General features: G+C 47.9%; 1 protein-coding gene across 1 annotated transcript in view; it reads right to left on the bottom strand.

Moving 5' to 3' along the window:
* Positions 1-297: 297 nt before the first annotated feature.
* Positions 298-19,767, bottom strand: part of LOC126540194 (uncharacterized) — a 45,539-nt gene continuing 26,069 nt past the window's right edge. Inside the window, exons 4-5 of the mRNA XM_055075859.2 lie at positions 8,168-8,288; positions 298-1,804 (exon numbers count right to left, since the gene is read on the bottom strand). Of these exons, the coding sequence (XP_054931834.1) occupies positions 1,555-1,804; positions 8,168-8,288 (371 nt within the window). The 3' untranslated portion in view covers positions 298-1,554. The remainder of the gene's footprint in view (positions 1,805-8,167; positions 8,289-19,767) is intronic.

The following is a 19,767-nucleotide window of genomic DNA, read 5'->3' as shown; positions in this document are numbered from 1 at the left end:
TCTTTCGAAAAAAAAAACAGAAAACGAATGCAGACTCTAGGATCGGCTAATGACCTTTGAATGCTGAGTATGCATCATGCAATTTAGGTGTGGTCGCCGAAGTTGAGCAGTATTTAGCTCAGTCAAGGTTGGGGACGGACGGTCTTGGGGACGTTTGCTCTATTATCGTTAACGTCAAAGTCCTCGGACACCGTAATCGTTTACCTCTGGATGAATATTGCGATGTGCTAGCAAAATATGATCTACAGTTCCTTCGCGCCTTCTACACGCTACGCGTGAATAATACAAAGACGCAGCTTACAGCATGAACCTTTTATTTACAAGAATGTCGATGACAACAGCATAAATAACGCAGAATATCTCTGTCATAGCTATGTACAGACGGTACAGTGATCAGCAAGGAACGCGGTACACAGTTATCACCGAACAAACGACTTGTCATCGTTAACGTGTCCAATAAGTAGTCTCAGGCCGGGAAAAGCTTGTGCAAGGAATTTGTGCGCTCAGAAATTTTGCACGGTTCGAGAACAGACACCGCCCTTGAGTGCATCTCGTCATGGGTGGTCAAGAAGTTGTGTGGTTGTTAACTGGTGACCGCATCACGCCATGTAGTTCAACTATGTGCAGCCGAGCCGTTCTACAGCGAATTTATTAGTGCGACTAGATGCGGGGGAAAACGTTTGCCCAAGGACATCCATAAAAATTCTGACCGCTCGACATGTCGGTGGAAATAAGTTTGAAAGAGCATTCGCATTGGGCTAAAAGATTTCTGGGAGTCATTGCATGTGTTTAAGTACGCTCTAAAACAAATGTACACCCTATGGGTCATATCCTGCCACACAACGATAATCGTCATCTGTCTTGCTTGAGTTTCCTTTCTTGAAAACGCTGCGCTCGCTACTTTCCTGTCGAGAATGCTCTGTCATGCTGATAACACGCATGCCGTTCGTGATTTGGAAGTACCGGCCTCGCAGCGTGAAAGAAAGGAAATGCGCACAAGACAGATGAAGATTATCGTTGTGTGGCAAGATGCGACCCAAAGGGTGTAATTTTGTTTAGGTGTGTAGAGGTATAGGTGGACGAGTAATTAGGGGACGCGTTGTGGGGAAACTACCGAATATCAATTAAGCTCTGGAGCTCCGTGCAGTGTTCGACACCACGCCGCTTGAAAACCATTGTGCGTATAAAACGGGTACTTTCCAGGAATTAAATTTTGCGAGGGGCAAGCTGGGGGAAAAGCTTCGACGCTGTACGTGCATTGTGGAGCGAAGTAGGATAGTTGCTAAACGCTATTGCTGCCTTCAGCAGTAAATTAGGTTTTACATTTGTTGCTGAAGGCTAACGGTTAAGCTTTTCTCCTTGAAACTTTGCACGCGTCTATACAGGGCGTCCCAGCATACGTGTTCCGCACGTCCTGGAGAAGGTGCTGGCACAGCATGCTCAGACGTGTATGTATGTCATACAAACATTAAAATACGGCTTCGCAAATGTACGCAACTTTGGACCTATCTAGCGTCCTAGCTCCCAGGCTAGTCATTGTTCACGGTGTGCGCTCTAGTTACGCCTCGTGAAAGCCACAGCCAGGACGACAGTCAGCATGGCAGCAGAGCTCGAGCCGGCTTGCGTGGCCACGTTGCCTCGTCCACTGCCGTCGCCGCGCGTTCCAAGCGCCGCGTATCCAGGCACCGCGCCTTCCATGAAGCTCGCGATAAATTTTTCAGCTGGCTCCACGTCGGCCTGTGCGCACTCCGCGCTGTTATTCCGGGCGCCGTCGACGCACTTGTGCAATTCCACCTTCAGTACCCTGCAGTGAACGCAAAGGTCGACATTATTTACCTGTGACTGCTGCAAATCGCGTGAATTACTGCTCCTGAAATCGTGAGAAGTTGACGCTGCTTTCCACCTGATCTACTGTGCACATCTTGCTTGTAAGGTGCATAAATTAATTATCAGAGCTGAACGTCCTGAAGTGTCTCTTTAACCCAAAGATTGATTGAGTGGAAAGAGAAAGGGAAGGCAGGAAGGACAGGCAGGGAGCTTAACTATACTTTGTCCAGTACAAGTGGGGAGGGACATGGGGTAGTCGAAGAGAGAGAGAGAGAGAGAGGACACAAGCCTTGGTAACAGTTTTACATGCACTAAGCCAGGTGTAGCGTATCCAAAGTCGGGCACTCAAGTCTGTAGCCTTCAGCAGAGCGGTGAGACCAGGCTCCCAAGACCTTTGTTTCTGCTAATGGCCGATCGTCCAGTCTAATAAAGGCACATTGGAGAGTCTGGCGTTGTTTATCGAGGCGAGGACAGCTGGCACAGAAGGTGATCGACGGTCTCTTCACACGTTAACTTAGCACACATGGATGAGTCAGCCATGTAATAGTTGTGTGAGTTAGTGAAAGGTACTCTTACCCGCAGCCGACACAGCAGTGCTGAGCGACGTTATGAAATATTTGTTGGTAACTGCAGTTTTAGTACTGAGTGGGGGCTGTATAATCGACGGTTGGAGTTCTGCAGAGTATTCCGGTGACTAAGCGTGATGGTATGCACGAGATGGCGGAGCTCCCGTGCCGCGTCCACCCTTGATAAAGGTAAAAAGACTGTCGTTGCTCAAGCCTGGGCATGTAGGGCAGAGTCATCAGCAAGGTGGTTAGTTAGCAACGATGCCACAATGCCCCGGCAGCCACTGAAAGTTTATATCACGTGTTCGTTCAGAGAGACAATGGCAAATTTCGTTGATTTTGAACACCAGGAAGTCGTAATATCCGGGTCATTAACTCGGCACGCTTTGAAGGGCTTGCTTGAGTGCATGTCTGCGCATCAATTTTGCCATCCCGCGGCTATGCCGTGTGCGTATAAAATGTGAGTATGCGGGCGTTTCTGTATTCCCATCACCTCACCTCTCCCATCTCCCGCTTCATCAGAATGCGCCTGACACGGGCACGATGTTGTCGCGCCACGTTGTGTCCTGTTGTGCAACGTGGCTGCCCGTATCTGAATTACGTAAGACGAAAGCATTGCTGTCATCTAAGCAGACTCCCCGCTGGACCTGGCTGATTTAATGCCTTAACGGCGGCATGGTGAACGCTCGGTGGTGCAAAAACATCCCTTACAGATATTTAACGGGATTCAAATCCTTCTTGGAGACTACCAAAAATTCCTAGCACACGAAATGCAAGGGCGATGGACGCCATATTACAGGCGTGCGATATTAGCTAGTTTTCGTCAGAGTAGCTTAGGACAGAGAAAGCTGAAGTTTCTGAAGCTAGCGCTTCATATAAAACAAGATCTCTTGCACCTTGTGGTCCTTGCGTCGGAATGTTATATCCATTTGCATATCACATGGGTCGAATTGACGAAAAGGTAATTCTGGGACACATCTCTGCTCCTTGGCCAGGCACCTCAGCTTAAATGAATGGACTTTGTGCATTTACTTTGGCGGCAACGTCTCGTACTCTCAGTAGGGGGCGCTGATAAAATTTGTGCACATTGCGCGCAAACCGAGTACCACTTGCATCGTGAGGTCGAAAATGTAATGAAATGGTGAAAATTCACGAAGGACCGAATTAAGGATTGCGTCTCCATGGTTTTTCACGCTTTATGTTGAGGGCATCAAGAGATGACTGGAAAGCAGTGAATAAAAGTTTGCTTTATACAACATGCGTAACGGACAAATAATGCAATAGAAGGTCCCCGGACTGACGTATGAGGGCGGCATAGTGATACTAGCGGAGAGTGCAACCGATGTACAGATATTTACGAATATCTGTGGCAACGCCGCAACAAATCTAGGTCTTAATTTTAGCACATGGAAATCGGGAATTATGATCTCTAAGATCTTTAATGAAGAGACGAGTAATTACGCAGTGTGAATTCAACGGCTAGTCATACCCATAGCCAACTACCTCGACGTATACATCAACGAAAGAATTACTTACTCAAGCACCCGTCAAGATAATTGGAAAATAAAGGGGAAGCGCAATTAATGCAGCAATAATGAAACATAAATCACTTTGGCACAACGATAAATGTGAAGTGGCGCGTGGAATCTGGAAAGGAGTAATGGTGTCAGCGCTAAAGTTCGCAAATGCAATTCTCTGCTTCTAATCGGATATCTGGTAGGGTTGAAAGCTAACCAAATATCGGTAGGCCGGATGGCTTTGGGAGCCAACGTTTAAAACGTCAAATGAGGCAGCGTAGGATGACATGGTCTGGTCCTCTTTTGAAGTCAGAGAAGCGCAGATAAAAAATTAGTTTTCATGACTCGGGAAGATGGGTCGAAACATATGGGCAGCTAAAGTGTGGAAGTATCTGTACCTAAAGCGTGGACACAGAATGGAGGAAGAGGTCGAGAAAGTCGGCAACCAATTACAGGGTAATTGAAAGTGTAAATAGACAACCAGGAATCAACAGAAAGAAAGTGAGACAAACGTAAACAACAAATTGGATGCAAAGAATGGAAAAAAAAAATCCATCGAGATTTACAAGAATGGGACAAAAAAAAACTTAGAAGGGAGAATCTGTACGATAACACAAAGGGCAGTACCTTGCTATTTGGGGCTTGAACTTGTTGCCCAAGGAGAAAAACATACCGGAGCAACAAGATGAGGCATGTGTATGCCGCAGCAAAAATATAGAGGCTCCTCAACACGTCCTGATGGAATTCGAAGCAATTCACCGAGTGAGACCCGTAGGTGCGGTACACCTTCCAGAAGCGCCTGGACTTAAAGTGGATGGAACCATCAACCGGTCAGCTGTCGCGATAAGCCAGAGACGTTTAGAGTATTGGTGAAAAAAAGCAGCAGATAATAAATTGATACGACCGGATCCGGTACAGGCATAAGTAGCGCTACAAGCTAGATAGGTTTTGAGGAATAAAAGGAAAGGTGATGCAGATCTATACGAAAATGCTAGAATTAAAAACTTGTCTAGCATGCCTAAATAAATCAAGCAGCCAGGATAGGCGACTAGTTGTCACCACTCCGTTTCAAAGGGAATTTCAAAAATCACCATCGTCAGCAGCAGCGGCAGCAGGGTAGCTATCTTGTACGCGTTCGAAAAGCTCACGTTCGATTTCTCCTCACACGATTGGCCTAGATTGGCCTAGGCCGCCATATTGGCGCGGCCTGCGACAATCGCCTGAGACTAAACCGAATGTCGGCTTTTCGAACCCGTACAAGATTGGGGCCCAGGTCGCAGAATATAGTCGGCAGAAGTGGGGCACGTGAGATGACCGAAACTGACTAATAAACGGCTAATAATACTGCCTAATAAATGCAAGTGTGGCTGATACCTTCCTTTTCTAGTGTTTTGGGCATCAACGGAGTATTTCGCACTTGCGCTACGTTAAGAAAAAAAATAATTAGAAATACCTACTTTATTTGATCGCATCTGCGTTGCTTCCTGTTTCATTAACGCATGTATCGTATTATCAATAAAATGCAATTCATAAAATTTTAAAACGATTTTTAGCAGTATGCACACAAAAAGTGCCAGCACTACTGGAGAGCTTAACAAGCTCGTCGCCGCTGCTCTCGTCATCGTAATGCCGATGTTTGAAGCTGATCTACAGCACTCGACCCCACGTCTTCCGAAGCAGCAAGCACGTTGCGGCACGTTGCTGGGAAACCTGTTTGTGTGCTTGGAAGCTATGTGTTTCCGGCTGCCTTATTTTGATTGGTCGGTGTCAGCGGAAATTCAGCATATACTCGCATTCAACGCAAGCTTGACTTGATAAATGTCTATTCAAATAGTCTAGTCAATGCGTTCGATATCTAATCCACATGATCGTATATTTTCTTGCCTTTTTTGTTGCGATAGCATCTATATGGACACACCAAGCGAATTTTTGCCGTAGGCGTCGCCGTGAGGTTCCGTATATATTTAGGTATATGTATGCTATATGCCGTGCCATGATCGACATAAGGGTTATATTTCCGCTCCATTTTATCAATATAGTTGCTCATACCAGGCCTTACATTAATGACAAAATTATTCCTCAGAATTTTCAGAATGGCGGCCCACAAACAAATGTCGTGAAACAAAACAGCGACAGCGCATGCTTTTATCTTAAATCTTCTCAGACTTAAATATTAAAAGTGGGAAGAATAAAAGAACTCAAATCTGAAAATCATGAAATTTTATTGGCGCTGTAGAGCACTTGCTACGGGATCGGCCCAGGAAAGAGGTTTGAAACATACCCGATACGAAAAAGCGATGGGAAAGTCGTTAAGAAAGACACTGGCTTAAATAAGTAAACATAAATGAAATTGTCCGATGGTAGGATTCAAACAATACACCGCTACACAGCAGCTCGTTTTTATTTACTTTCTGAGCTTATGTTTACTTGAATTCAGGCTGCCACTACAGCTACGAGCTTTACGCTTAGTGTAAAATGCTAACATGTTGCTATCGCATTCATCGCTTCCCCTTTGTACCGAAGCTGTGATTTTATTTCCTTTCGCCGCCCTATTCTAGCTAGGGACTTGGTGTTCCAGATCCCCATCCTTATGCAGAGCAGATTAGACGCTCACATATAAGCTGCCGAATTCCCTGTGTTCCTCTAAACAGCTTTCTCTCTCCTTCTCTTACCAAGTTTCGAAACATACTAACGAACTTTCTGAGTATTGATGCTTAATAGACTTTACTTCTTACTACATCACACTTTTTTGAGTGCAATGGTTATTACTTTTTGTGTTTGACATTCATTTGATTGCACCTTCTTTGCCCTTTTGAATGCTTATTATTATTGTTTCATACTTCAGTCATGACTGTTTGTACGTTTCTTTTTCTTATGTATGCTCCCCCGTTATGTAATACCCCAACAGCGGCCTTTAAGGGTCAATAAATGATGATGATGATGATGAAGTGCGACTAGATATTTAAATAGTAGGCGATGTATATGTCATTTTACCCAGCGCGCGCGTATTTTGATAAGCAAGGTGCCTCGAGCGGCCAGCCGCGCGGCAATTTCGCTTTTATTCACGGGCTTCTTTCATGCTGGAAAAAACACCTTTATGTAGCACGTATCGAGCAACAGAAAGCTGCATCAGGAGTTCTTCATGTTGCGCTACTAGTTTCTCATTGTTAAGACTAATTATGTAGTTAGGGGGAATAAAAAAAGTAATCTGAGTATCTACAAGTGACAGCAAGCAACATTACCTTGGTTCTGTTCAGCAACATGGCATTTCCACATTTTAATATCTGGGTGCCTGAAGTTTGGGACACCCTGTATACCCAGCAACTCAAGTTAGAAGGCACCGCCTGCCCTGCCGGCGTACTTGACTAAAAATTAAATTATTGGGTTTTACGTGCCAAAACCACTTTCTGATTATGAGGCACGCCGTAGTGGAGGAGTCCGGAAATTTTGACCACCTGGGGTTCTTTAACGTGCACCTAAATCTAAGTACACGAGTGTTTTCGCATGTCGCCCCCATCGAAATGCGGCCGCCGTGGCCGGGATTCGATCCCGCGACCTCGTGCTCAGCAGCCTAACACCATAGCCACTGAGCAACCACGGCGGGTTAGACTAGACTAGACTAGACTAGACTAGACTAGGCTAGATAGATAGATAGATAGATAGATAGATAGATAGATAGATAGATAGATAGATAGATAGATAGATAGATAGATAGATAGATAGATAGATAGATAGATAGATAGCACCACTTCGGCCACAGATTGAAGAGTGCAAGGACCACGGCCCACCACCCCCTCTGCATAACCCCGTTCCCACTTCTTGTTGTCGTCGCACCAGCAAGCGAACGGACGCAAGCAAGAAAAAAGTGAAGACTGCTGCTGTGACAGGCCGACACGTGACATTGGCCTCGGCAAGCTCACAGCTGCCTGTAGATCGCTGTCTTAGCTATCAGGTAAACCTACTTTCACTGGCACTTTTCGGTTAAAGCCGACTCTCGGAAATAAAATTCGGCATACTATAATTGTTTCTTTGTTTCTCAATTTAAACCGAAGACTGCGCACACAATGTTCCATAAACAAAACATGTAAAATAGAAGGGCACCAGTTTTAGAGTAGCGATATAAGGCCACGCCTTTCCTTCCGCACTCCTAACAATCAAAGTGTGAGCGTATGGTCAGCTAAGTTAATCGCACAAACTGCCCAGTTATTAAAGGCAACAGATTGGTCAGAAAAAGAACATAAGAAAATATAGTCTTACTCCAAATCCTTTTGAGTCCGCTTTTCACGGAAGAAGTCAAGACCCTTGGCCGTCTGGGGAAGTTTCCCGACGCAGCTGACGAACATTTCCAAGTTCCAGCACCGGAAAGTAATTAGCAGCTCTGCGCAAAAGAAAGGGAAATATTATGCTATTAAAGATAGCCACAGACAGAGAAAAATCCCCCCCCCCCCAATATGAGCAAAAGAGAAAACCAACAGCTAAAAGTCGTTCGCATAGCATTGCGACTGAAGAAATTCGCCACAAGTGCATGCATGCATCGTGCACACGGTGACAATGACGTAGCATGTGCTCTTGTCCCCCAGTCGCCGCTCCAGGTGCACGTAAATTTCTATACCGAGCTGCATATATATATATATATATATATATATATATATATATATATATATATATATATATATATATATATATATATATATATATATATATATATATATATATATATATACCACGTGACTTGATGACTTCTCTGTACAACGTTGGCGCTTGGTAATTTGCACATGGGTCTTGCGTCCCACACGTGCACACTCCGAAATGCGTGCGCTCATTTCGGAGGCCACAACAAACAGCACACTTCTGCGAAGGAAGTCGACGTTGTGTGCGTCGCAAAGTAGTAGTTCAGAAGATGGCTCTGTGAGCTGTGACAGCCTGTTGCTGCTGTGGCAGCAATTGAGTTCACCACCACAGACATTCCTCAAGTATGGCGAGGCTGTCATGAGGTCAAGGACAAACGTTTTGGTGGAGCGACATGCTCGGTATTAAATGTCAATAAAAGAACAGTCAGCAACGCAATCTGCATCGCAGTCCCAAGTTATTGCTTTAAAACATAATTATTCAATTAATAAAGGGAAAATTAGACGTGCACTCAATCGTAGCAATTGCTACTAAGGAAACACATAAGGGTTCCTCGAAAGAAAAGCCTTGCAGTTGAAGAAAAATTCGTCCGGCACTTGAGCCCGGGACCACCACCTTTCCGGAGCAGCCGCTCTACCGTCTAAGCTAACGAGGTGGCTAGCAGATGGCAGAGCGAAGTCGAACTTATCGACAACTCGAAGCAAAGGCAAGTGTTTGACGTAGTTGTTCTGCGGAAACCCGAAGTCGCCACCACGCGTGCAGGAATAACTCGCAATGGACATTAGTCGCCTATGCAATAAAGCCTGCGAACTGCATCACAATGTTGTGCTGTAGTGGCTACCAGCCCACTGCGGAAAACAAGGCAACGTCCAGGCTGCCCATGCTGCCAAAGCTGGACACGACACTTCGAGAGAAATGGTCCAGATACCTTTCTCGAGAAAAGACGCGGCGACACTGGCTTGGCGTCTAAAGCGATCCCTCTGGACAGATGTGAGCTACCAGTACGGATCCATATACAAAATAGATCCATCGTGCAACTTTTGCATGCCGTGAGGCCTCAACAGACAAGACCAAGCATGCTTTTACCGCATAAAAACCTCTACGTTGCCTACACAAACTACTTCAGGTGTAAGATTCAACTCACGGGCTCGCCAATGTGCGCTGAATGTAACGTCCCTGAAGACCTGTAACATGTTCTGTGCGACTGCTACTGCTACGAGTGAGAGTCTCTGAAGGCGTCACGGCGCCTTCAACGGGACTCGAGCTTGGCACTACAGCACAATCTCGGCCCATGGCAAAGCACCACCTTTGCGTTATGTGCCACGAAGGCGCTGCTGACGTTCTTGTGGGCCACGAGCCTTAACTAAACTTTGTAAATATCTGTATAGTGTATCTGTGTGTGTGTGTGTGTGTGTGTGTTTGTGTGTGTGTGAGTGACTGTACGTGCTGTCAAGTGTTTATCACTGCATATATCATAATCATCACCCAGCACCTGGAATAGCATGTTAGGCGAACAGCCAGGCTAACATCTCCAGCATACCATTAAAGCTTGTTTCTCTCTCTCATCGCAAATAGCTAGCTGGTGTTGGCACGAGAAAAGCGTACGTGCTTTTGCGGCCTAATGAATAACATATATGAAGTGTTTACATATGAACACAACATAATAGGCATCCTACAGAGGTAGTGCCTAAAGCCCCAATGACATCGCCACCGGCATACTTACTTGCGGAATCCTTACAACACAGAAAAAAAAAGAAGAAAGCGACTGTCGCCTAATAGAGCATCAGTTTGCTGCGCTGTGGGGCCAGGGCTTGAATCCCCGCCACCAGAAGCGCTGAATTTTTTTTAAGTGAATGTGAATCTGCTCGGCGAGAATCCGACCAGCGACGTATGACAGACCCAGACGAAACCATGGAATGGTAGGCAAAGATAGCTTCACCTTAAAACTACGCTTGAATAAGTGAGTGCGAGAGGTAAATGGTGTAATATTAGGTGGGTGACTGTTTTTTGTTGATGACATGTTTGCATGGGATAGAAATTTATGTGGGGAAGTAGTCATTTGAGTTAACCAAGTTGAACAGAAGTTTTAAGATTTCTACTCGGTGCCGCTCGGAGAGTGGGGTGAGCCCTAATGAAGCTGGGTGGGAGGAAGGTGAGGCGGTACCGTCATAACGGTGACAAATAAAACTAACAGATTTCCTTTAGACTGATTCTACTTTACTAATGTCGGAATTTGTGCATAGATTCCGTACCGTAAAACCATACCCGAATATTGGTCTCATGAGGGTTTTATACGTTAAAAGCCATGATAGAGCTACTCGAAGAATGCGTCGCAAGTAATCTAGTTTTTTGAGGACCTTGTCACAAAGTTGTATGCGCGTAGCTTAGGACGTGTTAGCAGGAATATGAAGCCCGAGGTACTTACACTCTGCTACCCACTGCAAAGACGTAGTTGAGTAACCGTAGTTAAATAGAGAAAGAGACGAACTTTTTGAGACGGACATAACAACCGTTTTATTAAAGTTTATGATAATTTGTACCTTTTACACCATATTTAAAAACTCGAGAAATAAGTTTAAAGGGAATTGTTGCCCTTAGGCGACGTAATTGTGTTACACAAAACACAATCGTCAGCATATTGATGTATCTTTGCGGAAACTGTAAAAGGAGCGTCATTTATATACAACGAAGAAAGAACAGGCCCGAGAACTGAGCCTTGCGGTACAACTGATGACAGATGTGCTACTGTACAATCGGATGAATTGAAACGAACATATTGAGTGCGGTTCAAACAAAGATGGCTATCGAGTTAACGAGGTTCGGGTTGTTTAGTATGATGCCGAGTTTGTGCAGAAGTTTTGATTGCGTGACGGTGGCAAATAGGCTTCGGAAAAATCTATGAATATTGCATCAATCCGATTACCTATGTCAGGGGCCTGCATGCTATCATGCGTGAATTCTGTTGGTTGGGTAATTGTACTATACGTGCTACGGGAACCACGCGGAGCATGGCAGAGAATATTATGAAATTCCAGAAATTCTGTAGTATGCTTTTAGATAATATATTTTAGCTATATTATCCTGTCTTCTCAGGTTCTCTCTTGCAGTAAGGTAGCGTGAAGCTAGAATGACCTTTGTCTAGACTAGCTGCTTATCCTCATAGCACGTGCACCAATTCTCGTTTTGCTCCTCCTCCTCATCACCTCGTACGTACGCTGCTCGACGAAGGCATCTACCAGCAATCTCCAATCAGTCTTGTCTTGCCTCAGCCGACTGCGCCCTCTGCCTGCAAATTTCTTAATTTTATCCTACCGTCTCGTTCTACGTCGGCCTCGCAGCAAGACAGAGCGCCTTAAACTGCCACTGCAAGCATACGTCGCCGACCACAAGCGGGTAAGCTCCCCTGCAAAACCAATACAGTCCTCAATAGTGGTTGAGAATGTACGACAGAACTGTGGCCTGATCCTGCATGCTATAGACTTTCAGTGGTTGAATTTATTGACGCCAAAGCAGAGAAAACCATAAAAGCACCATTATGAGTTGGTAAGTCTTGGATTCAAATAAATTTGTTGTCAGGATAAGTGGCGTATTCGGTTTGGATAGAGTAAGTGCCAGCCGAGAGTCTGGTAGAACTGAAAGTTAGGTGAGGAGATTGAAATGCCCGTTTTGTATTGTTTATACTCAGACATACCGTGCGTGATGTTCTACTGTTCTCGTTTTCCCCATTGTTTCGTCAGGCAATTGCGCATGGTGTTGTCTTCGGGAGACATATACAGCTACACTTCTTTTTTTTTTCTCTATCGCTTGTGCTGCACCCGCATGCTTTCATATCAAGATTACGAATATTCCGTTTGCACATAGGGTAGATGCTGGGCGAGGATGACGTTACCTGTTGCGAGACAGATAGCTTCCCGCCTGCGTCGCTTTATTATTCTGAGAGCTCCAGTAAGAATCTCAGAAGATCAAAGCACCCGTGAGGGCGTTTTGGGTGATAAAAGGACGCTGCCGACAGAAATCGCTTGTTTGGCAAATACTCGAGGTAGCGGGCGCAATAGAACCGCTCACAAGATTACAGGCACTTCATAAATGTCAAGGAGAAGCTGTAGATTACGCGTGTGTTCGTCTTATACGTGCCGTGATTGCGCTCACGTATAGGCAATCCAGTGTGCAATAAAACATCTAGAAGCGTAACCTCGTAGTTTACTGAGTGAAGTGAAATTCTTCAATTACTCATTGTACTATCGCGCTCAATATAAGCTGCAACGTGTGGGTCATGACTGCAGGGACGCTTTTGAGCAAAAAAGTGGAGAGTGTGTCGCCATTTGAGCAACGCGCATACCCCCTGCTTTCCGTAGTACGCGTTCTTCGCGGAACGTTAATTCATTGGCCCACCGAGCAGCTACCGCTGCATCGCAGATAAAAAGGAAAAAAAGAAAAAAAAAACAAGAGTGATTGCAAAGCTAGGTTAGCTTGCGCTATGACGAAGCACGCTGCGCCAAGGGCTAAGGACTTACGGGATTACTTGAGGGCCACTGCATTGTCGCGTCGCGAAGAAAGCGAACAGCGTAAAGCGAGGGGGTATGCGCATTTCTGGAGTGGCGAAACCTTCTCCTCCCTTTTTTTGTTTTTGTCGAGAGCGCAGCTGCGGCCACGGCTTGCGTGTTGAAGCTCACGTTGAATTTATTGAAACAAGTTTGTTTTGCCAGATTAGATGCGGTTCCTCTGTTTGTAAATATTGCGCGGTGAAAAAAACAAGCAAGGAAAGATGATATATTTTCAGAGTTTCTTTTTCTTCAGAAATTGGCCGCAGAGTAAAATGAGGAACGTGCACCAGGAAGACGAAGTCGGACACGGCTTGAGAGGCACAGAAACCGCAAGTCTTATTCCACTGGCGTGGTTCCGTACTCTGTCTAGATCGACATCTCTTTTACTTAAAGGGCCCCTCACCAAGCCACATACAAAATTTCGGTTATATGCTGGAAGTTACGTGCACTCAAAGCCGTGCTCTACCGCAAAGTTTCAAATTAGTTAATTAATAGCAGACATAGGAGTACTTCCAGTGCCACGAACTCATAATTTCAGGAGGCGAGCTTCACAGCCAACAGAGACGCTATCTCCACATTTCTCCGACTAGACTCCGCAAGGGAAATTCCTTCCCTGCGTTCTCCCATGCTGGAGCCGGAGGATCGCGTGACAGATACGCCACGGACCCCGTCTTTTTTTTTTTCTCCCTCTCTCGCGTTTTTGCTGCGTGGGGCACTTCCGGTGACGGTCTCCCGCGCGAGGTGTTGCGTTTGTCTCATTTCGCGTAGCGCACGATTTTGTGCGCTCTGCGCGAGAACACGTGATTAACGGTATAAGTCAATGCCACAGTCACGAGCACTGACTCAGACGCAAGCGGCCGGGTCAAAGAGCACGATCGAGCGTTGGAACACGGCAGAAAGTGGCTGAATGTGTCGTTTTCTGCGCGCGCAACTGTACGACCTGGGAACAAGCAGACGAAATTGAACTACGCCACTCTTGCTTACATTGCATTATGTTTGTGGGGTAAGGAAGATGACGAACGTGCGCACAGAGTCAGCAGCATCGGCAGCATCAAGCGCGCAGCAGAGGCTCGAGCTCGAGAACTGCTCGGTGCATCCCAGGACCGGCGGTCGCTACGAACCCCAATAAATCTCCTTTATAAGTGGTGGAGCCGTGCGGGGTAACGTTCCATTCTACCATCCTGGAACTCCGTTCTCGGACGCTACCCTCTGCCATGCCGGACGCCGACCAGCAGACTCTTCCATCGCCACCCGCTGTGGCTGTCGTCCTACGAACGGGTGGTGTTCACAACAAATGGAATGACTCGGACAAACTGGCTTACGTATCATTCTACCTCGCGGGCGTGGCTAGTCTCTGGTTCAGAAATCATGAGAAGGATATCCGAACGTGGTCGGCGTTCAAGACGTCGATTACGGAAGTATTTGACCGACCCGCCGTCAGGAAACTACGAGCCGAGCAGCGTTTGCGTACACGCGCACAGGACACGGGTGAGACATTCACCAGCTATATAGAAGACGTGGTAGATTTGTGCAGGCGCGTGAACGCTGCCATGACGGATGCGGAAAAGATCAAGCACGTCATGAAGAGAATCGACGATGACGCGTTCCAAATGCTTCTGGCCAAGGACCCGCGCACTGTTGGCGACGTCATCAGCTTGTGCCAGAGCTATGATGAATTGCGTAAGCAGCGAGCTCTGACAAGGCGACATCCCACACCAAATGCGGCGTCACTCTGCAGCCTGACCACCGGCCCAGAACAAGCCTCCCTGATAACCCAAATCAAGGACTTCGTCCGCGAAGAAGTCGCACGACAGCTATCTGGTGTCCGTCACTCAGGAGTCTGCTAGCACTTTACCGTCTCATCTCCGTAACGTGATCCATGGAGAGGTCGCAGAAGCGCTGCCGGCTGTTCACCAGCAGGATGTCGTGACTGCACCAGTCACTTATGCTACAGTTGCTGCAATGGCCCCTCGCACTGTGCCCGTGCGTCACTTCCAGCAGCCTGTTCATCGCCCTCCCCCTCCCGTCCCCTGGACCACCACTGCCGTCGCTAAACCGTGGCGTACGCCGGACAATCGCCCTATATGCTTCACATGTAGATGTCCCGGTCATGTCGCAAGGTTCTGCCGCCGCCGATGGCAGGCGTTCGATGACGATCGCCGAGCGCCCTATGTGCCGTCTGATTCAATTGCGCCTTACCGACCCTTCGACCCACCACCAGCTCGCTCCCAGACTGATCGCCGTCCTCGCTTCGAACGCCTCCGATCACCCTCTCCACGTCGCCGATCGCTTTCCCCTATGCGTCGACGACCCGTCTCTAACGAAGAAGGAAACTAGACGACGCAGTTCTTGAGGCAAGAACTGCGCAAGTGTCGACATGCCGAAGTCCTCCGCCTTTACCTGCCAATGTCATTGATGTGTTTATCGAAAATGTCGCCACAGTCGCCCTCGTCGATACCGGTGCCGCTATTTCAGTTATGGATGCCAGGTTTTGCCGTTCGCTTCGTAAAGTGACGACGTCTCTATCTGGATTGTAGCTACGAACGGCGAGTGCTCAACCCATTTGCCCTACCGCTGCTTGTACTGCCCGTGTGACCATACAGAACGTTTTGTACACGATTGAATTCATAGTTCTTTCATCGTGCTCCCACACCGTTATTCTAGGATGGGATTTTCTCTCACGCCACAATGCCATCATCAATTGCGCTCGGGCTGAGATTGAACTTTTCCACTTTGGTGACCTGGCCTCCGTTGATGCTCATCCTGCCGCTAAAATTCTCGTGAAAGAAGACACCTGTATTCCCCCGTGCTCTTCAGCATTCGTACCATTCTTCTGTAGTACCATATCCGACGAGACGGTCTTCTTCATGCCCTCTCATCACTTTGTTACCAGAAAAGCGCTTCCTTTGCCCTTTGCAGCTCTTGACCTTGCCGCCGGTGTCAGCACGAAGCCCATTTCCAATCATCTTTCGTAGCCGCTATCACTGCTCCGCCGCGAATGCCTTGGTTACGTCGAGTCGGTCGATTCAACACGAATTGTCTCCGTCTTTGACGAAGTGCCTTCTACTGCCGCCCATGAACTGAATGCCCGCTCCGTACCCGACTCAACATGGACTGGTGTGTTCAGCCCATTCATCGCCGAAGATCTGACGTACTCGCAGCGATCTCAACTTCTCGCAGTCCTTCAGTACTTCCGCCATTCTTTCGACGTTGCGCAAACATCGCTTGGCCGTGCATCGACGGTCGAGCATTACATCGACACTGGCTCTCACTCACCGCTGCGACAAAGACCATATCGCGTGTCCGCTACGGAACGTCGCGTCATTGCAGACCAGGTCGATGACATGCTCCGTCGAGGCGTCATTCAACCTTCCCAAAGCCCATGGGCCTCTCCCGTGGTCCTCGTCAGAAAAAAAGACGGTTCCATCAGCTTCTGTGTTGATTTTCGACGGTTGAACGACGGTTGGACGGCTGAAGGACGTCTACCCCTTACCACGCATCGATGATGCTCTGGAGTGTTTGCAGGGAGCCGAGTTCTTTTCTTCGCTGGATTTGCGATCAGGCTATTGGAAGGTTCCGATGGCAGAGGCCGATCGCCCAAAAACTGCCTTTGTTACACCAGACGGCTTGTATGAATTCACCGTCATGCCTTTCGGACTTTGCAACGCACCTGCTACGTTCGAAAGAATGATGAATAATGTTCTGCGTGGCCTCAAATGGAAAATCTGTCTTTGCTATCTTGACGATATTGTGGTGTTCGCCCTTGATTTCGCAACGCACCTGCTCCGCCTCCAGCACGTACTCACTTGCTTGACCAACGCCGGGTTGCAACTTAACTTGAAGTGTCGATTTGTTGTTCGTCAGCTAACAATTTTAGGCCATGTCGTGTCAAAGGAGGGCATTCGCCCGGATCCCGAGAAGCTACGTGCTGTTACTGCGTTCCCAAAACCTACTACTATGAAAGAGCTACGCAGTTTTATCGGACTCTGCTCTTACTTCCGGCGATTCGTTCGAAATTTTGCGTCAATTATATCGCCTCTCACGCTGCTCCTTGGCGGCGCTAGAGATCTCTCATCATGGTCTCCAGCGTGTGACGACGCCTTCAAAACCTTGCGCCGCCTTCTCACGACACCATCCATTCTTCGCCATTTTGACCCTCAAGCGCCCACCGAAATCCATAGCGATGCAAGCGGTGTAGGCCTTGGCGCTGTGTTGGCACAGCGTCAACCTGGCCGCACAGAATACGTCGTCGCATACGCGAGTCGCACGTTAACGAAGGCGGAGACGAATTACAGCGTTACAGAAAGGAGTGTTTGGCCATTGTGTGGGCGCTTGGCAAGTTTCGCCCATATTTATACGGCCGATTGTTTGACGTAGTGACCGACCACCACGCACTATGTTGGCTGTCGACGCTCAAAGATCCATTGGGCCGCCCCGTTGGGCATTGCGAATCCAAGAATATGACATGCGCGTGGTTTACCGTTCCGGGCGAAAGCACTCCGATGCTGACGCGCTATCCCGATCGCCGCTTCCCCCGAAGGCCAGTGACGACTCCGCCTGCGAGTGTACATTATCCTCTCTGGACGTTGACACTATCGCTGCTGCACAGCGTAATGATCCCTGGACTGCATCTCTGCTAGACCTTCTCTCGGATACGTCGAAAGTTCCGGCGTCACGTACGCTTCGGCGCCAAGTTCCTCATATTGCGATTCGCGACCAGCTACTATATCGACGCAACTATGCCCCAGAGGGACGCACCTGGTTACTCGTAATTCTGAGAATCTTGCGATCAGAGCTCTGCTCCTCGTTCCACGTCGACCCTCAGTGTGGCCACGCGGGAGTCTTCAAGACCTACGAAAGACTTCGACACCGCTATTACTGGCGGGGAATGTACAATTTCGTTCGAAAGTTCGTCCGCTCTTGTCATGACTGCCAACGCCGCAAAGCGCCACCGCACAACTCTGCCGGTGAACTCCAGCCTTTACAATGCCCATCCCGACCCTTTGATCGCGTGGGCATAGATCTCTACGGGCCACTTCCGTTGACTCCTACCGGCAACAGGTGGATAATCGTTGCGGTAGACCACTTAACCCGTTATGCGGCGACTGCTGCTCTACCAAATGCTACAGCGCAGGAGGTCGCCAATTTCATACTTCGTCGTTTTCTCCTTCGTCACGGAGGTCCACGTGAACTCCGTGACAGAGCCCACGATCTGAAGTCATCGAACGACTGCTTGCTGAATGCGCCATTGTTCATCGTAAATGCACTGCTTATAACCCACAGACTAACGGTACCACGGAACGCTTTAATCGAACTCTTGGTGACATGCTTGCCATGTATGTCTCACCTGATCACTCTAATTGGGACCTAGTTCTTCCGTTTGTCACCTACGCCTACAACACCGCGACTCAGGCCGCTACCGGATTCTCACCCTTTTACCTTCTGTACGGCCGTCATCCTTCGCACACAATCGACACCATTCTACCCTACCGGCCTGACCCATCTGAATGCCTGCCGATCTCGGAAGCCGCCAGACACGCCGAGGAATGTCGCCAGCTGGCCCGCCGATTCACCTCGAGCGACCAGAACCGTCAAAAAGCCGTTCACGATGCCCAGAACTCGACTCCCACTTTTCTCCCGGGCGCTCTCGTTTGGTTGTTAGTGCCACACCGCACGCCTGGGCTCGCTTCAAAACTCCTTCCGAAGTATGACGGGCCATACCGCGTTCTCGAGAGAACATCACCTGTCAATTACCTGGTTGAGCCGCTAACGCCGCCGTCCGACATGCGACGTCGTAACCACGAAGTCGTTCACGTTCAGCGTCTCAAGCCGTATCACCATTCTACCGTCCTTCCAGAAAACTAAGTCGCCAGGATGGCTCCTTTATTTCCGCGGGGCCATCGTAAGGAAGATGACGGACGTGCGCACAGAGTCAGCAGCATCGGCAGCATCAAGCGCGCAGCAGAGGCTCGAGCTCGGGAACTGCTCGGTGCATCCCAGGACCGGTGGTCGCTACGAACCCCAATAAAGCTCCTTTATAGTGGGTTTTATTTCTCTAAACTTTTAAGCGTCTATAGAAGCGCTTTTCAGCAGCGGCGCGCGGGCGCGGTCATGTTTGTTATCACGTGATCGCTCCGGCATGATGGCCTTGGGTTGAAAGAAACAAGCCGCTTTTGTATTCTCCCTAAAATACGTACGCTTCCCGTAGAAGAAATATTTGCGGCAGAAATCCGAGGTCGGCCTATAGTGTCTAATAACAACACACCTACCGAGTCACTAAGTTCTTAAATACGACCTGTCAAACATCCCTACCACCCTCAAATCTTTTGTTGAAGTGACGCCGCAGTTTATTCTAATTATTGACGGAATCAACGCCTATCAAATACTTTCCAACTGCGCTATTCTAGTCACTGTGGATGTTTCTGCCCTTTACACTAACATACCCATGAGTGCAGGAATTCAAGCCGTATCTAAATCCCTCGCGGTCAATCCCCAAGCGCACGCTCCTGAAGTTTGCCTGTCACTGCTTAGGTTAGTTCTCACGCTCAAATATTTCGTATTCGGTTCTACTCACTACCTCAAACTTTCGGCACAAGCATGGGACCACCACTCGGTCCCACGTACGCGAACATTTTCATGGGACAGCTTGAAGCAGACCTGTTCAAGTCCTACCATTTAAAACTC

The sequence above is a fragment of the Dermacentor andersoni genome, chromosome 2 (assembly GCF_023375885.2).
Source record: "Dermacentor andersoni chromosome 2, qqDerAnde1_hic_scaffold, whole genome shotgun sequence".
NCBI classification, from domain to species: domain Eukaryota; kingdom Metazoa; phylum Arthropoda; class Arachnida; order Ixodida; family Ixodidae; genus Dermacentor; species Dermacentor andersoni.
Note: the sequence above shows the minus strand (reverse complement) of the source record. Positions and strands in the feature narration are given on the sequence as shown.